At 42.6% G+C, this 24777-nt stretch overlaps 1 protein-coding gene and 1 long non-coding RNA gene across 3 annotated transcripts; one reads left to right on the plus strand and one right to left on the minus strand.

The window, feature by feature from the left end:
• Positions 1-1334: 1334 nt before the first annotated feature.
• Positions 1335-22396, minus strand: NUP50 (nucleoporin 50). Of its 2 annotated transcripts, none has more exons than XM_070946846.1 (8): positions 22307-22396; positions 18969-19087; positions 16374-16457; positions 13839-14037; positions 9626-10279; positions 6059-6137; positions 4420-4538; positions 1335-1820 (listed from the first exon to the last, which is right to left on the minus strand). In XM_070946846.1, the coding sequence occupies exons 2-8, from the start codon at positions 19035-19037 to the stop codon at positions 1615-1617; spliced, it is 1410 nt and encodes a 469-aa protein (XP_070802947.1). In that variant the 5' UTR covers positions 19038-19087; positions 22307-22396; the 3' UTR covers positions 1335-1614. The 2 variants fall into 2 exon arrangements, with proteins under 2 accessions (XP_070802947.1, XP_070802946.1); XM_070946845.1 differs by having other exon boundaries at positions 6059-6140.
• Positions 22397-22466: 70 nt separating this feature from the next.
• LOC139319624 (uncharacterized) lies at positions 22467-24426 on the plus strand. Its single transcript, XR_011600630.1, has 3 exons — positions 22467-22511; positions 24104-24197; positions 24379-24426. It is a non-coding gene; the product is annotated as an uncharacterized lncRNA (long non-coding RNA).
• Positions 24427-24777: the final 351 nt, after the last annotated feature.

Raw genomic sequence — 24777 nt, forward strand, 5'->3', positions numbered from 1 at the left:
GTTAAGTGAATCTGGCTTCTTCGTTGACTTTGCTTGTCAGATCGCAAAAGGGGATCCCATGACTTTGGGGCACTGCAAGTCAAAAATCTGAGTCAGTTGCAGGGTAGATTTGATTTAAATCAAGTCGATTTAAATCATGATTTAAATCAACTTGATTTAAATTGTAATTTTTAAAGAGCAACTTATCTCTGTCCCACAGCGGCTCCTCCGACCCGCTGTTGACTCACCAACAGTCCCAATATTGCAGAATATACAGCCTTATGGCTACATAACAAAGCTCCATTTCAGGCTGAATAAACTAAATTATTCATGAATCTTAAATGGATCTAAATCTATCTTTAGATAGATTTTTTTTACTCCAAAAGCATTTTATTAAAATTAATTTTTTAAAAAATAATTGATTTTTATCCACCCTTCGTGCCAAGTGTCCGAATTTTGATCATGACCATCGGGATGCTGCAAAGGTCTTAAGTGTGAAAAATGGTCATAAATCACTTTTCAATGCCGTTCTGTATTTGAACAGTCCCTAAATGAACTGTTGTTAAGTCAAGGACTATCTGCACTTAGATTTTGTGACAAAGTCAGCATCTCCCAATTTAACAAGAGGATAAAAAGGTAAAAGTTCCCCTTGCACATATGTGCTAGTCATCCCCGACTCTAGAGGGCGGTGCTCATCTCTGTTTCAAAGCCGAAGAGCTAGCGCTGTCCAAAGACGTCTCCGTGGTCATGTGGCTGGCATGACCCAACGCCAAAGGTACACGGAACCCTGTTACCTTCCCACCAAAGGTGGTCCCTCTTTTTCTACTTGCATTTTTTTTACGTGCTTGCAAATTCAACCTATGGAAAAAACAGATTGGGAAGAGCTAAAGGAGACAAAGAAGGAAGAAGCCGCTCCACCAAGCTCTTCATCAATGGGCTCTAATTAGAATTGAGATGAATGAAGGTTTTCAAGGTTTTGCCTCAAGCCTCTTGACGCCATCTTCTTCTCTGAAGACAGGGCTTTGAATCTTGCAGTTAAGCATCAAGAAACGACAATTATTTTGGAATTGTTCTCCAGATAACATTCAAACTATCTCCTGGACCTTCTATAATCAAAATTTTCCAACAGTTGTTACTTAAAAACAAAGCTTTTAACAGAACACAAATTGTAAAGGGAATTTCCCTAACAGGAAAAGACTTCAAATCCAGCCGGAAAATACGATTTAGCTATCTTTTTTCTTTTCTTTCTCTCAGCTAAATAATTTGCTTGTTATACCGTTTCTATATATAGAATATATACTAATTAGGGGGCTTTTAGCAACTTTAAATTTTCATATACAACCAATAATTTTTTTTTTTCGTTTTTTGCATTTCGTACGCACGTTTTATTGACAGATGGTTTGCACAGTAGATATTTCGAAATCAGAAGGGGAGAAAAGATCCATGCTAAGGTTACAAGTTTCATCGGCCCCACCTTCTATTTCTTTCCCTCATTCAAACCCTTCAGAATTTCTAAGACGGTCCTTAAAATATGAGAGCGATGAGTTAAAAAGTTTACTACTAAAGAGTCAAGTGGGGGGAAAGAGCAGCAGCGGTTTTGGGGGCGTTTCCACGTGACGCTGGAAACGCCAAGTCTCAGACCTCCTCTTTTTTCTCCAGCAAAATTTTGTGCAACTCATCTGCGTCTTCACTTGTCTTCACCCTTATCAATATTGGCAGAGGGACTGTGGCATTCTTCTCGTCGATGGGGGGGTTGGGGACACAAATAATGAGAACGTTGTTCTTCCCTGTTCTCGAACACGGCATCTTGGGAGGCAGCAAAATGTTCAGCAATATGTTGCCTGCAAGGAAGGAAGGAAGGAAGGAAAAGTCAAATTTACTGTGGGAAAACAATAAAACCAAGCTGAATTATAGGTAGTCCCCGGCTTTATGACCGTAATAATAGTCTGCACTTTCTATTGTTTTAAGTCATGACTGTTGTAAATCGAAGCACCCATGTGGTGGGGGTGTTCAGTGAATCCAGAAGTCTTTAGGTGAAGCCATTCATTCCTTTCGGTGGAGGTTTTTGAGTGGGTTTTTTTTGGCCAGAAACTGTCACCGTCTCTAAAGGTGAACTGGCTGCTAAGCACCTGAGATGCGATGATGCAAGTGTGTGAATGTCTGCGTGCGTGTATAACCTAGTAGTTATTTGACAGGCATAAGGCTCAAAATTACACATTTATATCTATACGGCTTGTACAGCATAATCTCTCACTATAATTTAAAGTGGGCCTTTTCTTAAAATAATTCCTTTAAAGGTATCCAGGGTCGTATGAGTCTGGGGCAGTCGTGGGTTTCAATTTAGTTTGCTACCGGTTCACTTGTGCGCACTTGACGCTTCTGTGTCTGGGCGAGTGGGTGGAGCCTCCCGCCACCGCTGCTACCACTCCACCCGATCTGGGGCGAACCCGTAGCAACCCACCACTGGTCTGGGGATATAAAAAATTAATTGAAATAAACACTGGGCATGTTCATGGAGGGGAGACCTGTTTACTGGGTAAGGTTACTTTGGTCGCCTTAGATCAGTGATGGCTAACCTTTTTGCCGTTGCGTGCCAAAAGCGGGGGGAGCGTGGGGGGTCGCGGGTGCGTGTGCCCACATCCATAATTCAATGCGCCCTGCCCTCCACACTTCCCCCTACTTTTGGCACACGATGGCACAGTGGGCTCGATAGGCCCGTTTTTCCCCCTCTCTCCAGAGGCTTTCTAGGAGCCTGGGGAGGGCAAAATCAGCCTTCCCCATCCACCCCTGGAGGCCTTCCAGAGGCCGGAAACAGCCAGTTTCCCAACTTCTGGTGGGACCAGAAGGCCTGAAAATCAGTTGGCTGGTGCACACATGCATGCTGGAGCTGAGCTAGGGCAACACTCGTGTGCCCACCAATATGGCTCTGTGTGCCACCTGTGGCACCCGTGCCATAGGTTCGCCATCACGGCCTTAGATGAATGGTTCACAATGGGAATGTGCCCATAATACTTTTGCTGGGCCTCTTGGAGGTTTCTGATACCACCAACTTTTCGGGGTTCCTGGATGGAATGGGACTGCTTTCCAGAATGCCCAACATTTGCAGAGATTAATTCTCAAGGTCTTCTTCTCGAATGCTCTCTCCTTTTTATTTACGTGCGAGGGGCCTGCTTGAATCCTACAGCATGTCATGAGGTTATGCTGCTCTGAATAAGAACAAACTGGACCTGATTCCAGATAAGCAGAGTTTTCTTGGTCACTCAAAATCAGATCTAGCTTTCCTGGACAGTGTTCCATCTCCTCTGGAGATTTGAGTGTGTACTTTAAAAGTGCTTCCTGGATGTTTGGGCTTCAACAGTTCACGAGATGAGGAAAGCTCAGATTTAGCAACGTGATCTCTTCCTTCTTTTCAACTCAGATGACCTACTGCAATGTATTTTAGGTAGGTGGCTCGGCTTTTGAAGTGCTTGGAAAGAGCCTCTGGAATGAAGCTAGTCTGCCTTATTAACCATGCAACTCCTACAACCAGTTCACTACTACTAGTGAAACTAGTAGCTTATTTTGGGACACGATACAATTTGTTTATACCCCATAAAGTCCAATTTGACATGAAACAAGCTAGCAAAAAGACCACGTTGTGTCTTAGTGTTACAACAGGCATTCAGATTTTCTCTTAGGCTATCAGAAATAACTTTGATGACAGGAAGAGGCTTTTCTCAATATTGCTAGCAAGTTCTGAAAAAGTTTCTGCTAGCAGAAACAAGTTCATTCCCCTTATGTTCTTCCAACAATGTGCAACACATTTTTATTTAGACCAGTGTTTCTCAACCTCAACAGCTTGAAGATGCGTGAACTTCAACTCCCAGCATGCTGACTAGGGAATTCTGGGAGAAGTCCATATGTCTTAAAGCTGCCGAAGTTGAGAAACTGGTTTAAGACAAACCCTTGGTGTATAAGCAGGTTTTTAACTCATGATTTTAAGGACTTCTTGGATGTTTTGCTACTTTTTGTTATACTTTCATTGTTTTAAATTGTGGGGTTTTTTTTCCCGTAATGTGGTTTAAATTGGTTTTTTTAAGCCAATCAATAATTCATGGACTGAAAAGCCTAAATCTATGATGGCGAACCTATGGCACATGTGCCAAGAGGTGGCATCCAGTGCTCTCTTTGTGGGCACACGAGCTGTCGCCCCAGTTCAGCTCCGCTGTGCATGCAAACGCACCTGCCAGCCAGCTGGTCTTCGGGTCTCTGCTGTGCATGTGCGGGGGGCGTGTGAGGGGACCGCATGCACGGGGGCCGTGTCCACATTGCTTTTTGGGGGTTTGGGCATGCGCGCACATGCCTGCACACACTTGGTCCAGAAAAGGTTAGCCATCACTTGCCTAAACCCTATAATAAAGATGTATGTTGCAAAACAATTTTTTAAGAAAAGTCACATACCTAAGTTGGTATCTGCCCGTATTAATAACTGAGTCTTCTGATTACTGGCAGGTTTTAAATGTAACGTTCCTACTCCTTTTTCTTTAAATTCGTTATCTTTCTTGTAGAAGACTTTGCACCTAAAAAAAGAAACAAAAAAGATTGGATCTTGCAACATTATCCTGGGACACATATTTTTGCCTTCATTCGTAAAAAAGAAAAAAGAAAAAAAAGCACATCGTCCGGGAAGTGAATATACACAGGCTGAAGATGCCCTCGACTGAATCTGTACCAAAAGAACGAGTTAATTAAAAAAAAAAAAAAAGCAAGTATCTTCTATTAATGCAAATATTATTTCAGAGGATCTACAGAAATCAATGAGTTCTTTTTCAGTTAGACTGAATGACACGACAAAATTAAAATCCATGCAGGTCGTTTTCAGGAAATAAGAGAGATCAGAAAAGCAGCTGAATGAAGATAAATACTTCCATAAGCGTATTCCGTAATAAATACAACCAACTGGTAAAAATGCAAGCAGTCAAGATGTAAAGAAAAAGAATGCAAGACATAGAGGTAGTCCTTAAATTACGACTGATCACTTAGCGACCATTCAAAGTTCTGATGTACCTATTTGGGGGTTACATACGACCCAGATTCCGAGTTCCACCAGTTGCCCTTCTTCCCCATGGTCATGTGACCACACTCAGAAACTGGGCTGCATTTACCGTTATTAGCGGTGTTTCCTGGCCATGTGACCACATTTCACAATGGTTTCGCTAAAAGCCAGCATTTACTTCCAGTTTCTGGTGAAACCACGCCCGCTGGTTGACTTTATGATCATTGTGGTCACTCAACAAAAAAGTCATTAAAATCGGGTTGGTCACATGACCAATCCACTTTACAACTGTCACCCATTACGACTGTCATAGGCAGGCTCCATTATGGTCATAACTTGAGGACTACCCACATAGTGGCTAAGGCAATAGAGATAGCGGCATACCATGTTGTTATCAGAGGTGAGTTTCACATAATTTTACCACCGGTTCGCCGTGCACCGAAAATGTGAACACATGCGCGCGGCCTTCCGTGCATGAGCTTTGCTTGCACACATGGCTTGCATGCATGCGTGTGGTTTAGAAAACGTGGCTAAATAGGATGGCATAGGGTCGGGGCGGGTGGGCGGGTCCACCCGCAGGTCATCACTACTGGTTCTTGTGAACTGGTCCGAACTGGCTGAATACCACAACTGGTTGTTATAAAACTTATTACACACATAAAGGTAAAGATTTCTCCTGTCCAGTCATATCTAACTCTAGAGGACGGTGGTCATCTCTGTTTCTTAGCCTAGGGAGCCAGTTGTCTGAAAGCATTTCTGTGGTCATGTGGCCAGCATGACTATACATTGCAGCACATGAAACGCTGCTCCCTTCCCACCGATGTGGTACCTATTTATCTACTTGCATTTGCATGCTTTCGAATTGCTGTTCACCAGCTGAGGCAAGAGCAGGAGCTCACCCGTTGCACAGCCCTTGGGTCTCAAACCCAGGCTGTCGGTTTTCCAGCTGACAAGCTCAGCATCGTTAACCACTGAGCCACCATGCCCCCTTTTGATACACGTACACAATGCTAGCTTTACTTGCAAGCCCAAAAGTTAACTCACTTCTTTGAGTAAAAGGCGTCCTCTTCTTTGACTTCGTTAATGACTACTTTAGGTGGCTCTTCCTCCTCTTCATCACCCCCTGCTGGGAAAAGTATTTCAGATCACAATTACATTTCATGCCAGTATCCTTATTGTTCATGCAACTGTACCGCTGTATGTAAAAAATCTTGTTGGGTGTGGGCCCCGAATGAAAATATATGGAAATATTTCAGAGGCATTCAAAACATTTTGCATTTTGAAACATTTGAAACTTAAAAACAGCTCTTCCAGCCTGAATGCCAGCTCTCTTGTTAGGTTTCGATTGTATCAAGCTCATTTCCAACCGTTCCTACTTCCCTCTGGTAAATTGGAACATCCCACTTTTGAATTTAAAAGGTACACACACACCTCTTTGACACAATTGCTCTGTTCCCAATGAGAAAAGGGACAGAAATGAACAGTCCCTCTACCCATTCTCAGTATTTACAAGCCCTTGAAATCCAGAAGCAAGCACAGAAATAATTTTCACTATGTATTTGCCGAATGTATTTCTTATAATCACTGTTTACATGCCTAGAACATGGTCTGCATTAGCTACATGAAGGGTTTCTGTCAGGGAATGGGCTGCATCTCAAAAGAACCAGGAAGAATGCAACGGAGATGACCAGCTCAGCTTATCCGAAGGGCTTTGAATTAAAACTGAGGGAGAAGGGTGACCATTTTTTTAGGATCTTTAGGACCTAATCCCAAGCATAAACCCCAAGACATCCAATCAAACGAGGAGGTAGGGATGATGGAAAGGAAGAAAATAGCAGATATAAAGCAGGAGATGTAGGAGACATACCTAGGGTCAGCCATAAAGGACTTAAGATGCTCAAAGTTTGGGAAACAAAGAGAGTAAACTTGAAGTACTAGAATAGGAGGACAGGTACGATATAGTTGCCATTACCAAAACTTGGTGTGAGGAAACTCACAACTGGAAGGTACTGCGGGAATGATACAGACTATATGTATCTATATCTATATCTATATCTATATCATCTATATCTATATCTATATCTATATGCTGGAAGGATACAGACTTGTCTGAAGTGATGTAGGGTTTCCTGCTTAAGCAGGGGGTTGGACTAGAAGACCTCCAAGGTCCCTTCCAACTCTGTTATTCTAAATTCTAAAATATAAAACAAAACAGGCCCAACAAAAGAAGAGAGATCACTTCCTCTCTACAGAAATGTACAAAAGAAACATGAAAGCCTCCTAGAATACATATGGAGTCAATGCAAAAGGACAAAAATAAAATGACGGCCGTAAGCGTATCCTACAGGCCATCCTACCAAGTAGATAGGCGAACTTTTGCTAATGCCACCCAGTAAGAAATAGATGAACGTTTTGCTAATCAGAGTTAACCAATGTATGTAGGAAAAATACCAGAATAGTACCATATTTTTTGGAGTATAAGACGCACAGGAGTATAAGACGCAGCTTAGTTTTTGGGGAGGAAAATAGGGGAAAAAAAAATCTACCTACCAGGTATTCATCTGGCTAGCATCCTTAGTCTGGTCAACTTCAGCATATTAGTTTGCTGGTTTTTTATCCCCTGCTTGGGGATAAAAAAACAGCTTCTAAGGCACCGCTGAGAGGAAGCAGCAATGAGAAAAGCAGGCAAAGCACGGGGAGATCGCTTCACTTGGCTAGCGCCTAGTTAGGGCTGAAAAAATGCTTCTAAAGAACAGCTGAGAGTCGGAGCAAAGCATGAAGCAAAGCTTCACTCGCTAGTGTCTCGTTAAAGCACAGCTGAGAGTCCAGGGAGCAGGCAAAGCTGGGAAGATTGCTCGCTAGTGCCTGATTAGCGCATTAGGGCTGAAAAAAAGCTTCGAAAAAGCTACATTCAGAATATAAGATGCACCAAAATTTTCAGCCTCTTTTAGGAGGGAAAAAAGTACGTCCTATACTCCAAAAAAAACGGTAATCCGGAACCCGGAAGAAAGCAGCTGGCTGGCGTGCATGCGCGCGACAGAACCCGGAAGAGCAGCTGGTGATGGCACACGTGCCCACAGAGAGGGCTTCGCGTGCCACCTCTGGCACTTGTACCACAGGTTCGCCATCACGGACCTAGAAGTAAGCAAAGTTATAACCAGAAGCCAACATGGGTTTGTCAAAAACAGATCATGCCAAACAAATCTTATTTCATTCTTTGTCCAAGTGACTAAATTAGTGGAACAGTGAAATGCTGTGGACAATAATATACTTGGATTTCAGTAAGGCATTTGAGAAAGTAGACCACAACTTACTGCTTAGTAAGTTAGAAAAATGTGGGATAGACAGCGTCACCCAGATGGATTTTTAACTGGCTGACAAACCATACTCAAAGTTTAGTCCTTAATGGAAATATATCTACATGGAGGACAGTAAGCAGTGAGGCACCCCAAGGTTCTGCATTCCATATCTTTATAAATGATTTAGATGAGGGAATAGAAGGGGAATTCATCAAACTTGTAGATAACATCAAGCTGGCAGGAATAGCCAACACCCCAGAAAAATTTCTGCCTCTGCCTACCAGCATCCATCAGTATTCATCTGGCTAGCGTCCTTGCAGCAAACAGCAAACAGCCTGGTCAGCTTCAGCACGTTATCGCAGCCTGATTTAGCATGAGCAGCTGATTGGTGGTTGGATCGGCCTCCCAGAATACCACCAATCAGCTGTTGCAGGCTGTGGGGATCGCTACAACACATTGCCGCCTCCATGCGTCACATTTTTGCCCTCCGCGTGTTGCCTTTTCAGCCTCCACATGCTCCATTTTAGACCCGTTCCAGGCTGCCGGGATCGCCACAGTACATCGCCGCTGATCGCCTTCTCCGCGCGTCACACTTTTGGCCTCTGCATACCTCATTTTTGGCCTCCGAGTGGCGCATTTTCGGCCAGTTCCAGGTGGCAGGGATCGGCGGCGGGATTCCCCACCTCCTGGAACTGGCCGAAAATGCAACGTGTGAAGGCCAAAAATGGGGCGTGTGGAGGCCGAAAATGTGATGCATGGAGGCTGACAGCAGCCGAAGGGTTGGGCCCGGTGGGTGGGCGGGGCTTTGGTAACATTTGGTGTAAGATGCATAGACATTTCCACCCACTTTAGGGGGGGGAGGCGGAAATGCGTCTTATACTCTGAAAAATATGGTATGTTAACAGGACTCCAGGGAAAAACTGAGCCAGGTTTAGACTGCTTGCCAGAGCTTGGCAGCAGAAGCACAAAAAACACTCTGTCTAGTACAGAATGCTTAGTGGCTGGGAAGAAGCCATCAGGGGCTACAAAACGTTCCCTTGCAGTCCAAACAATTCCACCATGCAGCTTCTCTCTTTTGATTCTCTGCAACAGAGACAGATCGGGAGAAAGGTGCCTCGCTTTCAATCTGGACACTAATGAACATACAGCCATTAATCACGCCCAAACAAAAGTAGTGTATTTGTAAACCTTGATGGTCCACCCCCCAAACAAATGTAGTGACAGGCACTCTACAACACGAATGGGGACAGATGACCAGAGTGTTAAATGGGATCATACCATTTCACAATCTCTAAAATAACATTGTACTTACTTTGTGCGTTGCCAGCTTTTTCGGCCGGAGCGTCTAATGCATTATTGGAAAAGGAAGAAGCCACTTTGGTCTGGCTTGCATCTTTGCCAAACAAACCTCCATTTCCAGAGGAAAATGAGAATCCAGATCCTGCCGTCCCTGAACTCGGACCAGATTTGTCACTTTTGCCAAAAGCGAACAAGGTGGTGGTGGAGGCAGCTGCCGGTTTGAGTTCTATTTTCTTTTCCAATTCCGTTTTCTTCCCGAGGACCTCCTCCGATATGCTGCTGTTGAACAAAAACGTGGAGGCCTGCGGAAGGGCGGTGCTCCCAAAAGAAGGACGAGGCTGAGTTTCGGTGGCTTTGCTGCTGCTGCTGCTTCCAGAGCTGCTGTTGCCAGCGAGGCCCTGTTGCTCTATGTCAGCCAAGTATCTCTCATAGTCATGGAAGATGGGGGTCAGGTCACAGAGCGGGTTGGCATTGACATGTTTGACTATCCAGTCCCGTACAGAACAATTGAGGGCGGCCAACTGTTTATGATAGCTCTTCGAGTTGCAGGCTTTGCTCTGAGTGAGTCCGGGAGACAAGGGCTCTGGATTCTCGCCATTGGTTTCTGCATGTGCAGAGGCTTTCTCAACTGTCACATTATTTGCTGAGCCGCTGGAGACCACAGAACCTGTAAAAGAGGAAAACATCCAGGGATTACAATTACAAACCACCTTTGTGGAGAATCACCTTTAAAAAACAAAACAAAACAGGGGAGAGGCCTCAAAAATATAGCAGCTCGTCTAAAAGCTACACTACCTAAACAAGTATGAAGCCAGCATTTTGACAGCAAGAATACCGAAAAACAGAAAAACCCAAAGAATATAATCTTTAAGACTCACATCCAGCATCCCTCAAGACATCAGAATGATTAAAATTCTAAGGAAAGTTCTATTGAATTAAACCACATGTTGCTTTCTTTGTAACAACCTTAGCTCTTTGCGAGATACATCTTAACAATACTGCAATGTTTGCCCTTGAACAACAATATTTTTAGGGGGGGAGGTGTTGTTTCAGGGATTGCATTTTTAAAATATGAATAGAAGCACCCAAGAGCTGCGGGGATAAGTTGGTAGCTTCATGATGAAGGATTTGGAAGAACTGGATTTCAATAAATTCAATTTATAGCTGAATGTAAGGAATATAATCAGAGGACAAGCACAAAGAGGGCCCAGAGCACCATGCAAATGAAGCATCATCATCATATCCAAAAGCCAACCAGGGATTTTACTTTAGGGATTGGGCCAGGACAGGTGGAAGGCAGAGGGATCATCCACCTTATCGTACCAGCCTTCTTCACTCCTGTATCCGCTGTAGAAAGAGTGTGGTTTTCCCACAGCCAAGCAGTGGAATGTATCAGGCTGCCTGACCAAGGAAGGAATTCCTCCTTGGCTGATTGATAGCATTTTTTCACTTCTGTTTCCCTGCCAGAAGGAACTTTTAACTCCCCCCCCCCCTCACCCAGCCATCACAGAAATGCAGGTTATAAACTTTTAACAACTTAGTTCAAAAAACGAGCAATCTGTAATTTCTATAGGGCTGCTGTTGTTGTTGTTATTATTATTAATTTGATTTATATGCCACCCTTCTCCGGAGACTCAGGGCGGCTTACAATGCGCTAAGCAATAGCCTTCATACTTTTGTATATTTATACAAAGTCAGCTTATTGCCCCCACAATCCGGGTCCTCAATTTACCTACCTTAGAAAGGATGGAAGGCTGAGTCAACCTTGAGCCTGGTGAGATTCGAACTTTCAGTAATTGCAGACAGCTGGTGTTAATCACAATGCTATTAGTCTGCTGAGCCACCAGGCCCTGTGAATCTGGAAGGAATCGAACTGCATTGCCAGCAGTTCGATTCCTTCCATCCTGATCAGCTCAAGGTTGACTCAGCCTTCCACCCTTCTGAGGTCGATAAAATGAGGACAATTGTTGGGGTCAATATGGTGACTCTGTAAACCGCTTAGAGAGGGCTGTAAAGCACTGTAAAGCGGTATATAAGACTAAATGCTATTGCTATTTGTAAATCTGCTCTAAAGATGTTCTGCAACATCTTTACTACATTCATCATACTGAGAGTACCTTTCTGAATTACACTGAAAAATAAAAGGCACGAGACCAGAGATCATTGAATAATTATTCCACTGAGACCAAACTTCAAATTTAATAATCAGAATTGCTGATATTAAGGATAAAGGTTTTTTAAAAAAATCCCACGGTAGTAAACATCTCTTTAAAAAAAAAACACCTGAAATAAATCTACATATAATAAATAAGAGGGCCTCTCATTCAATTTGGAGACAAGCAAGCAGATGACCAGAGGCTCTGAAAGCAGGATCACCCTCTATCCAAGCCCTGTGATCATCACTGAGCCCTTGCAAACCTACATGAACCTAGTTTTCAATCCTCTTAAGATCTGGATCCAGACTCAATAAATGATTTAGATAGCTCTATTTGAATTGTAACTGGATCCAGCCGATTGGCATTTCTAAGTAACAAAACAGCACGAATGCTCATTTTCTCTCTCAGAGGTTCTGTTTTATCTAACAACTGTTGCCTGTTATTTCCGGCAAGATGTGAAGAATATGATTCAAATGTGGCTTAGAAGATATAATGCTTTAAGGATGCAAAACATACATCACAACCAAGTCCTTCGAAGAAAGGATCTTACAGATTAACACAAAGACCAAGGGTGGGTTTTGCAGCGTACCTCCCCCCCCAACAAAGTTCTAAACAAGCCCCCAAAACATTGAAAAAAGTTTCAATGGCAATTGAATGGTGGAGGTAGCCCTCGACTTCCCACCATTTATTTAGCCGCTGCTCAAAGTTACAACAGCTCTGCAAAAATTAGGATGCGATCAGCCCTCGCACTTATACCCATCTTACCATGCCCACAGTCACATGATTCACATTAATGTCCCAAAGATGCTTTTTTCAAGAGTCAACTTGGATTTTTCTTGGGGGTTTTTTTGAAGACAGTTTGCTTCTCATCCAAGAAGCTTCTTCAGCTCTGACTCCATAGACATTTAGCTACCGTGTTTCCCCGAAAATAAGACTGGGTCTTATATTAATTTTTGTTCCAAAAGATGCATTAGGGCTTATTTTCTGGTTAGGTCTTATTTTGGGGGAAATACGGTACTAAATGCATCCATCTGGCTGACAATCTTAACTGGGGCTTATTTGGGGGGGGTAGGGCTTATATTACGAGCATCCTGAAAAATTGTGCTAGGGCTTATTTTCCAGTCGGGTCTTATTTTCGGGGAAACAGGAAACTCTGGGATGAACACGCTTTGAATGGTAAGGGAGTATGAGTGGATTTCCAGAAAAATTGCAGACTACAGGAACCATTTGCGCTTCAATTTGAGATGCAGACAACACATCCCCAACAGCCTGCGCCCGTCTTCAACCGTGAAGGGACACGAGGCAGAAACATCCTGCAGAGGCTCCACACCCATCTGCGCTACTCAGGTGACCCTGAGGACACAGATAAACCTCCAAGTGGCCTCAATGACTCTCTAAAAGAACGCAAATGACCAGCTGTCTGCAAGGAGTATAATTCCTTCCATTCTCCACCATCCAGTCAGAGCGGAAGCAGCTTTCTTGGGTGAGAAGCGAAATGTCTTTAAAGAAAAAAAAACCAAGGAATTCCAGTTGCCTCTTGGGGAAAAAAACAGCACATTTGGGACACCTGGATGATTGAGAATCTCCAGAGACAGATTCACACTAATAGCAGGACAGTTGGTCATCGGCACTTATTTGTGACATTTGAAGTATCAGGAGGTCACACAAATTGCCATTTGTGGCCTTCCCAGTGACTTCCAATAAGCAAAGTCAAGAGAGGAAGCCAGATTCGCTTAAGGACCGCATGATTCACTTAACAACTGCAGCAATTCACCTATCAACAATGGGAAAAAAAACCCAAAAAGATTGTATAATTGGATATGATTGACTTAACAACTGCCTTGCTTACAACGGAAATTGTCATCCAGGACTATTTGTACTGGATTTATGTTAAAAAAATACCCTTATGCCATTAGGTTAAATGCAGCTTTTTCCTCAGGGAACCCAAACTAAACGCAGTCCTTCCTTTTTAAACCACAGAGCATTTTTTTAAAAAAATAATTTTTGTTGGAAGATATTGAGATTATTTCCCCCAGTAAAAAAAAAGAAAAGAAAAAAGAATGAACTTACTAAATGTAGGTTCTGTTTCGGAAGTCGTCTTTAAGCTGGAGAGCGAAGCGCTGTGTGTAATGCTGCTGGAGCTGCCACCACCATTGGATAACCCTCCGAAAGATTTTGTTCCAGAGCCATTCCCGAAACCAGAAAAAATACTAGTCCCAGAGGGTAAAACGAAACCTTTAAATCCCTTAAAAGCTCCGCCACCTTCTGACTGAAAAAAGAACAGAAATAAGTTACCGTACTCTCTGTTTCTCAGATTACAAGGCCATCCTATGCCTATTCAGAAGGGATAAGATTTTCTTACTATTTTTTCATGATGGCTGCTTGTGCAGTAAACCCCAGATATACCTGATAGCCATCGCTCCTCTCTCCCACAGTAATCAGAAGCTGAATCAGCTTAGTGCTACGTCTAAAGTGGGCTTCTTGGTTTATTTCTCCCAAATGTTGCTTCTCGTGGGCACTTTCCAGTTATTTTAGCCATTGCTTTTAACAAATGTCATTCCATTTCCTTAACTGAAAATATCTTGGGCAGGAGCCTCCAATGGCACCCATCCAAAAATGCCTCCAAAGTAATATTTTGAAAAACCAGAATCGTGCCACTTTTCTTTTTTGAGGGATGCTCAGCACATTACGTGACACCTTCTGTTGAACTTCACAGCATGGCCTTTGAAAAACCTCTTTCTGTAGAACTGAACCATCAACCGTGCGCTCCCACAGAGAGGGCCTCCTCGGGGTGCCATCAGCCAAACAATGTAGGCTGGTGAGCCCCAGGGGGAGGGCCTTCTCTGTGGGGGCACCTACCCTATGGAACCAGCTGCCCCCTGAGATAAGGAGAATCCAAGACCTTGGTGCCTTCCGCCGTGCCCTTAAAACTTTCTTTTTTCATCAAGCCGGGCTGGCTTAACATATTTTTAAATTTTAAATTTTTAATTGGTTTGTCATTTTAAACTGGGGCCAAATTAATATATATTCTTTTAATTGTTCTTAATGTTTGTATTGTATGTTTTTATCTGGCTGTACACCGCCCTGAGTCCCTTGGGAGAAGGTGCGGTATATAAATTTGAAATAAAATAAAAATAAATTTAAAAAACCGGGGGGGGGGGCACATAAATCCTCCTATCATTACTCAACAGCAATTTAAACGCTTCTTGTTAAAAAGGTTAGATCAGATTTAGCATTGTTAAGTACTGGGGAGATGATTGATTGATAGATGATAGACAGACAGACAGACAGACAGATAGATGTATAATTTAAATTATATTGGACCACTGCTAAAAAAAACCCCACTCCATCTCAGGGAAAATTCCAACAGCATAAACTGTGTAAGTCAATCCCTTGACTCAAAACTAAAAGCTGTGAGCCATCCAAAGATGACTTTTCTTGCTGTACAAAGATAAATCAATAGTTAGTCAGAGCAGGCAAAATGTTTTTAATTCTAAACTCCCTGTTCTTATTTTAAAAGCAGGTTATTTTGACCTTACGGCTGAAAGAGAAATGTTTTGAATTAAAAATGTTCTACGCATCCTTAATAATAAAACAGATTTATTTTAGCCCTCTTAAAACATTAAGTTACAAATGACTAGAGAGGCCTCAAGAGTACATAATTCTAAAAGATGACCTGTGCTCTAGCAGGGCTCACAAAAAAAGGATATGCCTCAAGCTTCGGTTTGAAGGAGGGCAACTTCACTAGACTTGGAAATCATATGGATTTGCAGAATTAGCCTAGCAGCCTGGAGGAGTCCTGGGAGTTGAAAACTACTCATTTATAAAGTTACTGAGGTTGAAAAACATTGAGTTTAGTCCCTTGATCCTGCTAGCTCTCCCAGCATTTTCATATGTCATAAACCGAGTTTAGAAAGAGTATATGGGATTCACTACAAATCACCAGGAATAAAAAAAAACAACAACACCTGTTAAATAACAGCAATTTTAAATTCCATAAATGTTGGTTTTCTAATTCAGATGATTCAGTTGCAGATATATAATAGAAGCTGAATAACTATTTGGAATTAACACAATCCTGAAGAAAATACAATATTGCATTCTGCCAACTAAGTTTTTACTATTAAAATATACAAGTGTTTATCAACATAATCACTCTTTTATTGGATGAGAGAGTCAAAGACGGGAACTCAATTTCCTTTATTATTATTTAGTGTAAGGGATCCATACAAACAGTGAAAAGCTAAGCTTTTTAATAGTTGGACCTAACCACAAAAAGAAACTTCTCTCTTCCCCAGCTGTTAGAAAAAGAATGGCTAGAAACATGAAAATCTTCCAGAATTCTTATCTTTTTCAAATGTTCCCCCAGAGACACATTTCATACATTATTAATCTTCTAGAATTACAAATGATATTTTGCATCAAAAATTTAAAAGAAATTCAATTATATATTAGTCTGAGTATGTTAGTCTGAGTATTTAGTTAAGAGTTCTGTTTATATAAGCTAGCAATTAGTGACAAAACTATTTTTAGGCAATGCAAGGAATTAAGACAAATTAGCAGAAAGATTATTTTAAAATGGTAAATATATATATATATATATACCTCATTCGTCACATTTCTACGCTTTGCCTTCTTAATTGGTCTGTTTTTCAAAACTTCCTCACTGGCCACTGAGAAAGTTCCTACCTGCAGAGAATGTTTAAATTCTTAGACAAGCAAAATGAAAATAGTCTGGAAAAACAAATCCCAGCAAAACCCATTTTCTTACTCCGGCTCTTTGGTGTAACCATCCTCTATTAACACCACGAGGTTCAATGTCGTATTGCAATATGCAATCGCTTGGCATGTTCAAATTTTATAACAGCACTGCGGATGATTACTTATGAATCATTTCTGGGTATCATAGCTGCTCACTGACTTGTTCAAAATATTTAGAACATGTTTTCCATAAATATTTCCCAAAAGATGTCAACTGACAGATTCCCCTCAAATTAGTCATTATTTTTAAGAAGCATATTTATTGCAATTTACCCAATGAACTTTAGAAATCATTAAATTGCTTTCAGAAAAAACGTAATTATTTCTATTTATAGATAACAAGGATGTCCTGTAAGAGATTCTAACATTCACGATAGTTTTTATTATGGAATTACTTCCTTCTTTCCTATACATACAGTATATATAAAACCCACCATATAGGTTAATCTTACAATTATAACTGGGATCAGAATTTCTGTTGTAAATCCTTGGGGTTTTAAGTCAAGCTGGACCCAAATTTACGACAATTTGTACAGTGGGCAGATTTTGCCAGAAGTTGGCAAAAAGGGTTGCAAATTGCGATTATGTGGCTGCTGATATGCTGCAACCAGTTGTAAATGTGAGCCAGTTGTCACGCACCTCAATTGTGATCATGTGACTGCAGGGGCGGTGTGACAGTCATAAGTGTGAGTACATAAGTCATAAGTTCCAGGTTGTAATTTTGAACTATTATTAAACAAAAAGACATAGTGTTGAGGACTATCGGTACATTCAAGAGCTCTAAATGGAATGCAGTGATTCCAATTCTAATTATTTTCCTATAGCAACTGGGAGGCGGATTGGGTTGAGAGGTAGTTCTGTCTCTCAAGGGGGATCCATGGCTAAGAGAGAACTGGAAGAGAGCCAATCCAACATCTTCATGCTGCACCACACTCGTAGATTTTGTTTATAAATGCAAGAGTAACTTGGACACACAGTCAAAGGATATAGACCAGTGTTCAAGCATGTCAACTTAAAGATGTATGGACTCTCCCAGAATATCCAAGCCAACATACTGGCTGGGGCATTCTTGGAGTTGGAGTCCACACATCTTCAGGTTGTCCTGGTTGAGAAACAGTGATGTAGACAATGATAAAACTTTCTCCATTAACAGATGGAGAGGAAAGGAATCAATGAATTTCCCCTCAGAGAATGGAATTCTGAACTGTGGTGTGATCTCCAGCATGGGGATCACAGGATCGCAGCCTACTTATTATTTACTCGAAATAATGAGTAATCTTAAGCTAACTAAATAATGAGTTAACATCTTAAGCTAATTGATGATAGAACATGGAGACAGGGAAGATATAGGTAAAGGATAATTAAATCAAAATTTTCTAGAACTCTCACACCACTGCTTGAAATATTTATCGGTTTTTATTGGAAGCATTCACAAAATTCAGATCTGCTTGGAGAATTTGGAAATCAGAATCATGCTGATGTAATGTCCAAGAATAATTTTATCGGCAGATTTCTCCTGTAGCTGTTATGTTGCATGAAACTGCGAGCACTTTAATGTGAACTGAAACACAATTACCCAATGGCATGTGTGAATAAAAACAACCCTAATTATACTGTTTTTCAAACAGTGTGTTTCATTGGTAATATTCTCAATAGAAATAGTTGCTTTATAAATTACTGATCTATATGACTAGCCATCTTGACTAAACATTGTGAAAACCATCACTACCAAGAGCTCAGCATCAATCCCAGGGAAGAAACTCAGTCCTGTTACAATCCAGGAGAAAACAATTAGCTGATGTGATGCACATGGCCTCCAGATTGGCTCTGCCTGGTGTGTGAGAAGGTTGAAACCTTGCAAGATATTGGGGTGTAATTATCAAAATCTTAGGAGATTTTGAAGGCAACGTCATTGCACGAAGAGCCTACACAACATAGCCCTATCTATGACTCAGCACAAATGTGTTATTTCCTTCCCTTGCTTAAGAAGCACTTAAAAGTGGTCACTTTTTGGCTTGATTCCCTCATTAGTGAGGCCCCATCAGGGGCAGGCAATAAAGAAACTTCTTTTAAGAAGCTGTTACTGTATCATCAGGAAGAAAACAGAGAAGTCCAAATTTCAAAGGTTACAATAAGTCATTATAATTGGCATGTATTACCAATAAAGTCTGCATGAGTTCATATCTGTTTTTAATTACACAAGACAGATCAACTTTAATACAACAACCAATACACTGGTAACCCCACACTTTTCATATAGAGACAAGTTATATGAGACAGATTTTTCCCTGTGACTGCTTTGCTCTTGACTCAGAAAGGCTGGACAGACTGGCCCATTACCTTCCCAGTTTTTCTTCACACATACCAAAAATAAGGCGACATATATTTGTGTACTTCACACACTGTTGCTCTAAATTAATGAAAGCAAGCCTTGTTTACCTCTTCCGTTTCTTCTTCTTGATCCCAGTTTCTGTCAGTCAGTTCCGTCTCTGCCACTCTTTTAGCCATTTTATAGCACTACTGCATCACAGCAAGCAACAGTTAGTTCTGTTTCAGATCTAGTTTTTAGAAAAAAAAGGATGACAAAATCAGGACCTTTATAGCCTGATAACCAAAGAGATATTAATTAGATCTAATAACCAAAGATAGTAATAATGTTGCATAACATTTCAGGTACCCTATTTACTAAGATACACTCTCAAGGAACTGTCACACTTCTGACCAGCCAGAGTTGCTGCTATACAGATAAAACTGGGAGAGACAAAGTAAACTACTTTTGAGATCCCCCAGAAAAACTGGGACATGTCAGTAATAACAGTAACATGAGAATATGATCTGCCAAATGACATTACTCAAATTCCACACCGTCATACAGAATTGGGGTGTTGGAAGAGGCAAATTTAGTTCAGATGTCCCACTGTTGTGTTTCCCAGAGACGCTGGTTCTATAAAAGCTATGAAGGATATGAATTTGGGAAGTTTCTACCCTGTTTCCCTGAAAATAAGACATCCCCTGATAATAAACCCAATCGGGCTTTTGAGCGCATGCGCTAAAGTAAGTCTCCCCCTGAAAATAATACTCCCCCAAAATATTTAAACACAGAGCTGGAAATCAGGTAAGATGGCAAGAGGAACTCCATCTTGCTCCACATGCCCCAAAATGATAAGGCCAAGCGCTTATTTCGGGGTTCAAAAAATATAAGACAGGTTCTTATTTTTGGGAAAACATGGTCGTCTATCTCGGGGCTTGAAGAAAAAGGAAGGCTGAGTTACTCCTTGAGAGCCAAACTGCAAATTGCTGACAGGTTGAAGTTGCAACTATCCATCATCCTTGCCACTATATGTACACATCTGATGTCCCTCTGGCTGGATGAACCCCCCCCCCCCAACAGATACTATAAAAACAGCCCCAAAGTACTCTGGATGGCCAGGGTCTTCACACAGCAACTCTTGGGTTCCTAATAAGGGAGGCATGCAAGTGCCATATCTTAAAGGGTTTAAGTTTAAAAACAAAATAAAAAAGAAGCTAGCACAGTGCAAAGCACCAACATCTAGTATGGAATTTCCAAGTACGCTTAGTTTTTGCATATGAGCAAGAATTCTTTGGAAACTGAGAATGCATATTCACACCCCAGTGCTTTGTTCGGAAAGGTGCACGCATATCTTCTCCCAAAGCAAAAATAAACTCTGGTTTACTTTTATATAGAGAAAATAGTGGGAGGACAGGTTCATTTGCCATTCTTCCATGAAGTTGTTTTGTGACAGGTCATCCTGCAAAGCAGCCATTTTGTTGACTTCCCGCAGCCTCTTTAAAACTCCAAATTTATTCAACAGTCAATGTCAGTCATCAAGTTTTATGTGTTTATTCCTGGCATTAGGAACTTTGGATAGGAGTTCCTGTTTGACCAACAGATGTTTCTTTAAAGAATCTAGTGCCACCCCACCATGCTTGCACAGAAGCTGCCTTCTTGCAAAACTGGGGCTCCACAAATATGTTTTTCCTGGTATCCCTCCACTGAGAAGCCCCCACCAGCAAAAGCTGTGCCTGGATCAGCCCACAGCTCTGATGGGTAGCTGATGAGGTCATAATGCTGTGGACGAAAGGCAAGGATACCAGCCTATTTTCAAACAAGAGCCCAGTCAAACTGGCTTGCCAGAAAGGGTTAAAAGCCAGTTTCCCAATCAATATGCCCCCGAAAGATGAAGACCCCAAGACATGGAGGATCCCCTTGCTCATGCCACATAGCCCAGTCTCAAAGATCTGGATTAGATGCAACAAAATGACTTCTATGAGTCTCCAACAACTCCAATACTGTGATTGCAGGTCCGAAATGGAGAAAGTAATAAAGTAATAAAGAGGATCCCCTACAAGAGACTAATCACACATGCAGCATTGAACAAGCGTTGATCCCCTAGTTTTTCTCCTGACTCACACAGGAACCTGCAACCAAGGAATAGGAATAGAGCTAGAAGGGACCTTAGAGGTCTTCTAGTCCAGCTCCCCTTCTCAAGCAGGAGACCCTATACCAGGGGTGTCCAAATGTGGCCCCTTGATGAGTGGTGGATTTCAACTCCCAGAATTCCCCAGCCAGCAACTTGCTCATATTTATAGCGCATGCCAGCTGGGGAATTCTGGGAGTTGAAGTCCACCACTCTTCAAGGGGCCAGGTTTGGACACCTCTGCCCTATACCATTTTAGACAAATGACTGTCTAGTCTCAAATTGAAAACCTCCCGTGATGGAGCGCCCATGATTTCTAGTGGCCAGCTGTTCCACTGGTTAATTGCCCTCACTGTTAGGAAGTTTCTCCTCAGTTCCAGGTTGCTTCTCTCCTTGATTAGTTTCCATTCACTGTTTCTTGTCCTGCCTTCAGGTGCTTTGGAGAATAATTTAACCCCCTCTTCTTTGTGGCCCCTCAAATACTGGAATCTCTACACCAGGGGTCTCCAACCTTGGCCACTTTAAGACTTGTGGACTTCAATTCCCAGAATTCCTCAGTCAGCCAAGCTGGCTGAGGAATTCTGGGAGTTGAAGTCCACAAGTCTTAAAGTGGCCAAGGTTGGAGAGCCCTGCTCTACAGTCTCCAGAGCTGAAGAAACAAATTCAGAACTCATACTAGGAACAGAAAAATACATGTAACGTGTCTTCAGCACCGTATTTTTTTCAAGGCAGCATAGCTTTGAAATGCGGTTTATATTCCTCTTTCTCCTCTACGCCAACGTTTCCCAACCGCCTCCCCTGGGTGGACTCCAATTCCCAGAATTCCCCAGGCAGTTTATTTTGAGGGCGGATGAGGGGTGGAGCCCAACCATCTTAAAAAGGGGATGAGGTGGCGGAAAAAAAAAAAAAAAAACCACCGCCCTACACGACAGCGAAAGTCACGGCTATCCTCCCAAACTGCGCGTGTTTTGTTTTGACGCGACTGCCCGCTCGCAAGCCCCATCGGGGCCTCAAGCGGGGCGCCTCAAAAGCAAGGCCTCGTCCAACCAGGCCGAATTCCCGCGCTTTTTAGGTCACGCTTCCGGTTTGGCCTTCCCTAAAGAGGTGACGGTCTAGGCTTCCCCGCTTGCTGCTCCCTCCCGCTAGAACCGGAAGCTCCCGTCCAAGGGGGGAAGCCGTGGGCAACCCCACCCCCCCCACACCCTTCGGTGCTGCCTTTCCCAAAGGCGGCGAAGCGAGGCGCTGAAAGGACGCCCTCCCAAGGGACTGCCTGCCATCATCTCCCCCCCATCGTCCCCCGCCGCTCCTGCCCATGCCTTCCCCGCTCGCGAGACCCACCGCCGATGGGCTCGTGCCGACACCGCTTCCTCCTGGCCGTGGCGCTCCCCGGGAGGAGCGGCAGCGGCTTCCGCTTCCGGCAAGCGCCGCCGCCCCGCCCTCAGGGAGAGGCGGAGGGAGGGGTGTCGTCGCGGGGCGTGGCCTCCGTCGCCTGGGAAACCTGGCGGAGGGCTTTGAATGCTGGGGCGCTACGCCCTCCTTGCGCGTAAGGATCTCTGTCCGTTACATTACAGCAGGGGTGGCCAACTGTGGCCCTTTTACAACCTGTGGACTTCAACTCCCAGAATTCCTGAGACAGCTTGGCTGTCTCAGGAATTCTGGGAGTTGAAGTCCACAGGTTGTAAAAAGGGCCACCCCTGCATTACAGGAGGCTTGCCAGGGATGGGAGACCACCTGGAAATCCTAGGGCTGGAAGTTGTGGGCAGAACACACAGGGCTTTACCGACATGGATCATCCTCGAGGGATCCCGGACTGAAAGGCGTGTCGTCCTCTTTTCCCTTCAGCAGGGGGAAGACTTAGGTAGCATTTATGCAACAGTAAACAGAGGTTGGAAGGGACCTTGGAGGTCATCTAGTCCAACCCAGGAGACCTGTACTAAGGATTCGAACTGCCGACCTTTCTGATCGACAAGCTCAGTGTCTTTAGCCACTGAGCCACCTAGTCAGACTTAGGGTTAGGGTTAAGATGGGGCACCACCGGGAGATCCTATTCCTGGGCTTGGAGGTTGAAGACGGTGGCAAAAAAAACCCACAACGCCTTTGCAAAGTAGACCAGAAAGTGAGCTGGATGTTGAGGAGGCTTTTTACAGACAGTTAAAAAGCTGTAGTGAATTGGAAAAAATGGTGTGTGGGTGTTCCAGCATCCTAGTTTAGAGCTGGCTTAAAAACAACCCAGGAAGGAATTTTGATCAACTGTGATCTGTTTGTCTGAGCTTTAGGATCTCAGTTTTGGCCCAGAATTTGGGCTTCTCCATCAGGGAATGAATCAGCAGCTTTTATTTCCCCTAAAATCACTCTTTGTTCAGGTAGAACTACCAAGTGATGTATGGCCTCTCTCGGCTCCAAAGAGATTTGCTACCTTTGATAAGTCTATCTAAATTACTCTACATGGATTAAGAAAATAGCCTGTGCAATCCTATATTTCTGTTTTGGTGGGACAGTGATATTTTCTCAACTACCTTTGAGAGCATTGTTGGTTTCTTTTGTAATGCAGTCTTATTTCACTTCATGCCATTAAATATATTTATCAGCAAAGGGATCTGTAAGTTTCACTAAACTCTCAAAATTGTCCTGGAGACAAAAAAGCGAAGAGTATGCCTTTTGCATTGATTTTCTGTATTTATTTATAGTGCTGTTATGTAGTGAAGGACATATATTGAACTGATATGGATTGTTTTAATTTTATATGAACTTTGCTAATAACTATGGTTGCAAATAAATATTTTCAAGTCAAATTTATATTTGATTTACTGCATATCCTCGCCAATCTCACATACATGATTCCGTTGGATAACTTTAAATTTATGTTTAAAAGGGAGTAAGTGAGGCCAGGATACCAACTTTTGGGGGGTATCAATTGCTTAACAGTTGAACCTTGCCTTATAAAAGTTCCCAGATCTCCACCTAAAAATAGAGTGGAGCAATTTTTTTGCTTGAGACTCTCCAAAACACTGACCTTTAACCTCCAAGAGTCCAACCTGAACTCTTACCCTACCAATAACACTTTGTGCTAAGTACAGATCTCATCCCTCAACTCTGCACGTTCTTTTCCTTTCCATCACTATCCACATTTTTTAGAAATATCCCAAAAGACTGCAAAAAGGACAACCTGCTGAGTTCTGCAGAAGATCCGTCATCTTTGGTGTTTTAGAAGAACTGCTCCAGCAAAGAGGTAATGCATTATTATGCTGTGCCTGCAAGGTTGACCTAAGAATCACAGCATGGATGAAAGTGCCTTTTCTCTGTATTACAAGGTACGGAAGCGGAGAAAGATGGACTTAAAAGGTATGGAAGCGGAGAAAGATGGAGTAGGTGGGCTGCTGGGCTTCAGATATTTTATTTTTAACTCACAGGTTGGAAAAAGTCTGAAATATCCTACCCTCGCATTTTCTACCTTTTCCCTGGTTTGGAGGATTTCTTCCCTCAGCAACTCCTGAAGTGTGTTTGGCAGAATTTGCAATTTTTGAGTTTTGCATGGCCTGAAAGCCTTTTCGGTGAAGAAGGGAGAAAGGACAGTCTGGAAATTGACTGCGTGTAAAAACCCTCTGTCTCAGGGTTGGAAGTCCGCCAAGTCTCCAGCCAGCATTCTTGATTTCTGCACAGTCAATTTAGAACTTAGAATTTAGAATAACTTTATTGTCACTTTGAATGTACACTAATCGGCATACATGAAAATGAAATTTCGTTGCATACAGCTCTCAAAGGGTCAACATCTCCAACATGCACTACATAAACATGACAAAATAAATAAA

The sequence above is a fragment of the Pituophis catenifer genome, unplaced genomic scaffold (genome assembly GCF_029215685.1).
Source record: "Pituophis catenifer annectens isolate HBS135680 unplaced genomic scaffold, rPitCat1.0.hap2 SCAF_7, whole genome shotgun sequence".
Taxonomy (NCBI): domain Eukaryota; kingdom Metazoa; phylum Chordata; class Lepidosauria; order Squamata; family Colubridae; genus Pituophis; species Pituophis catenifer.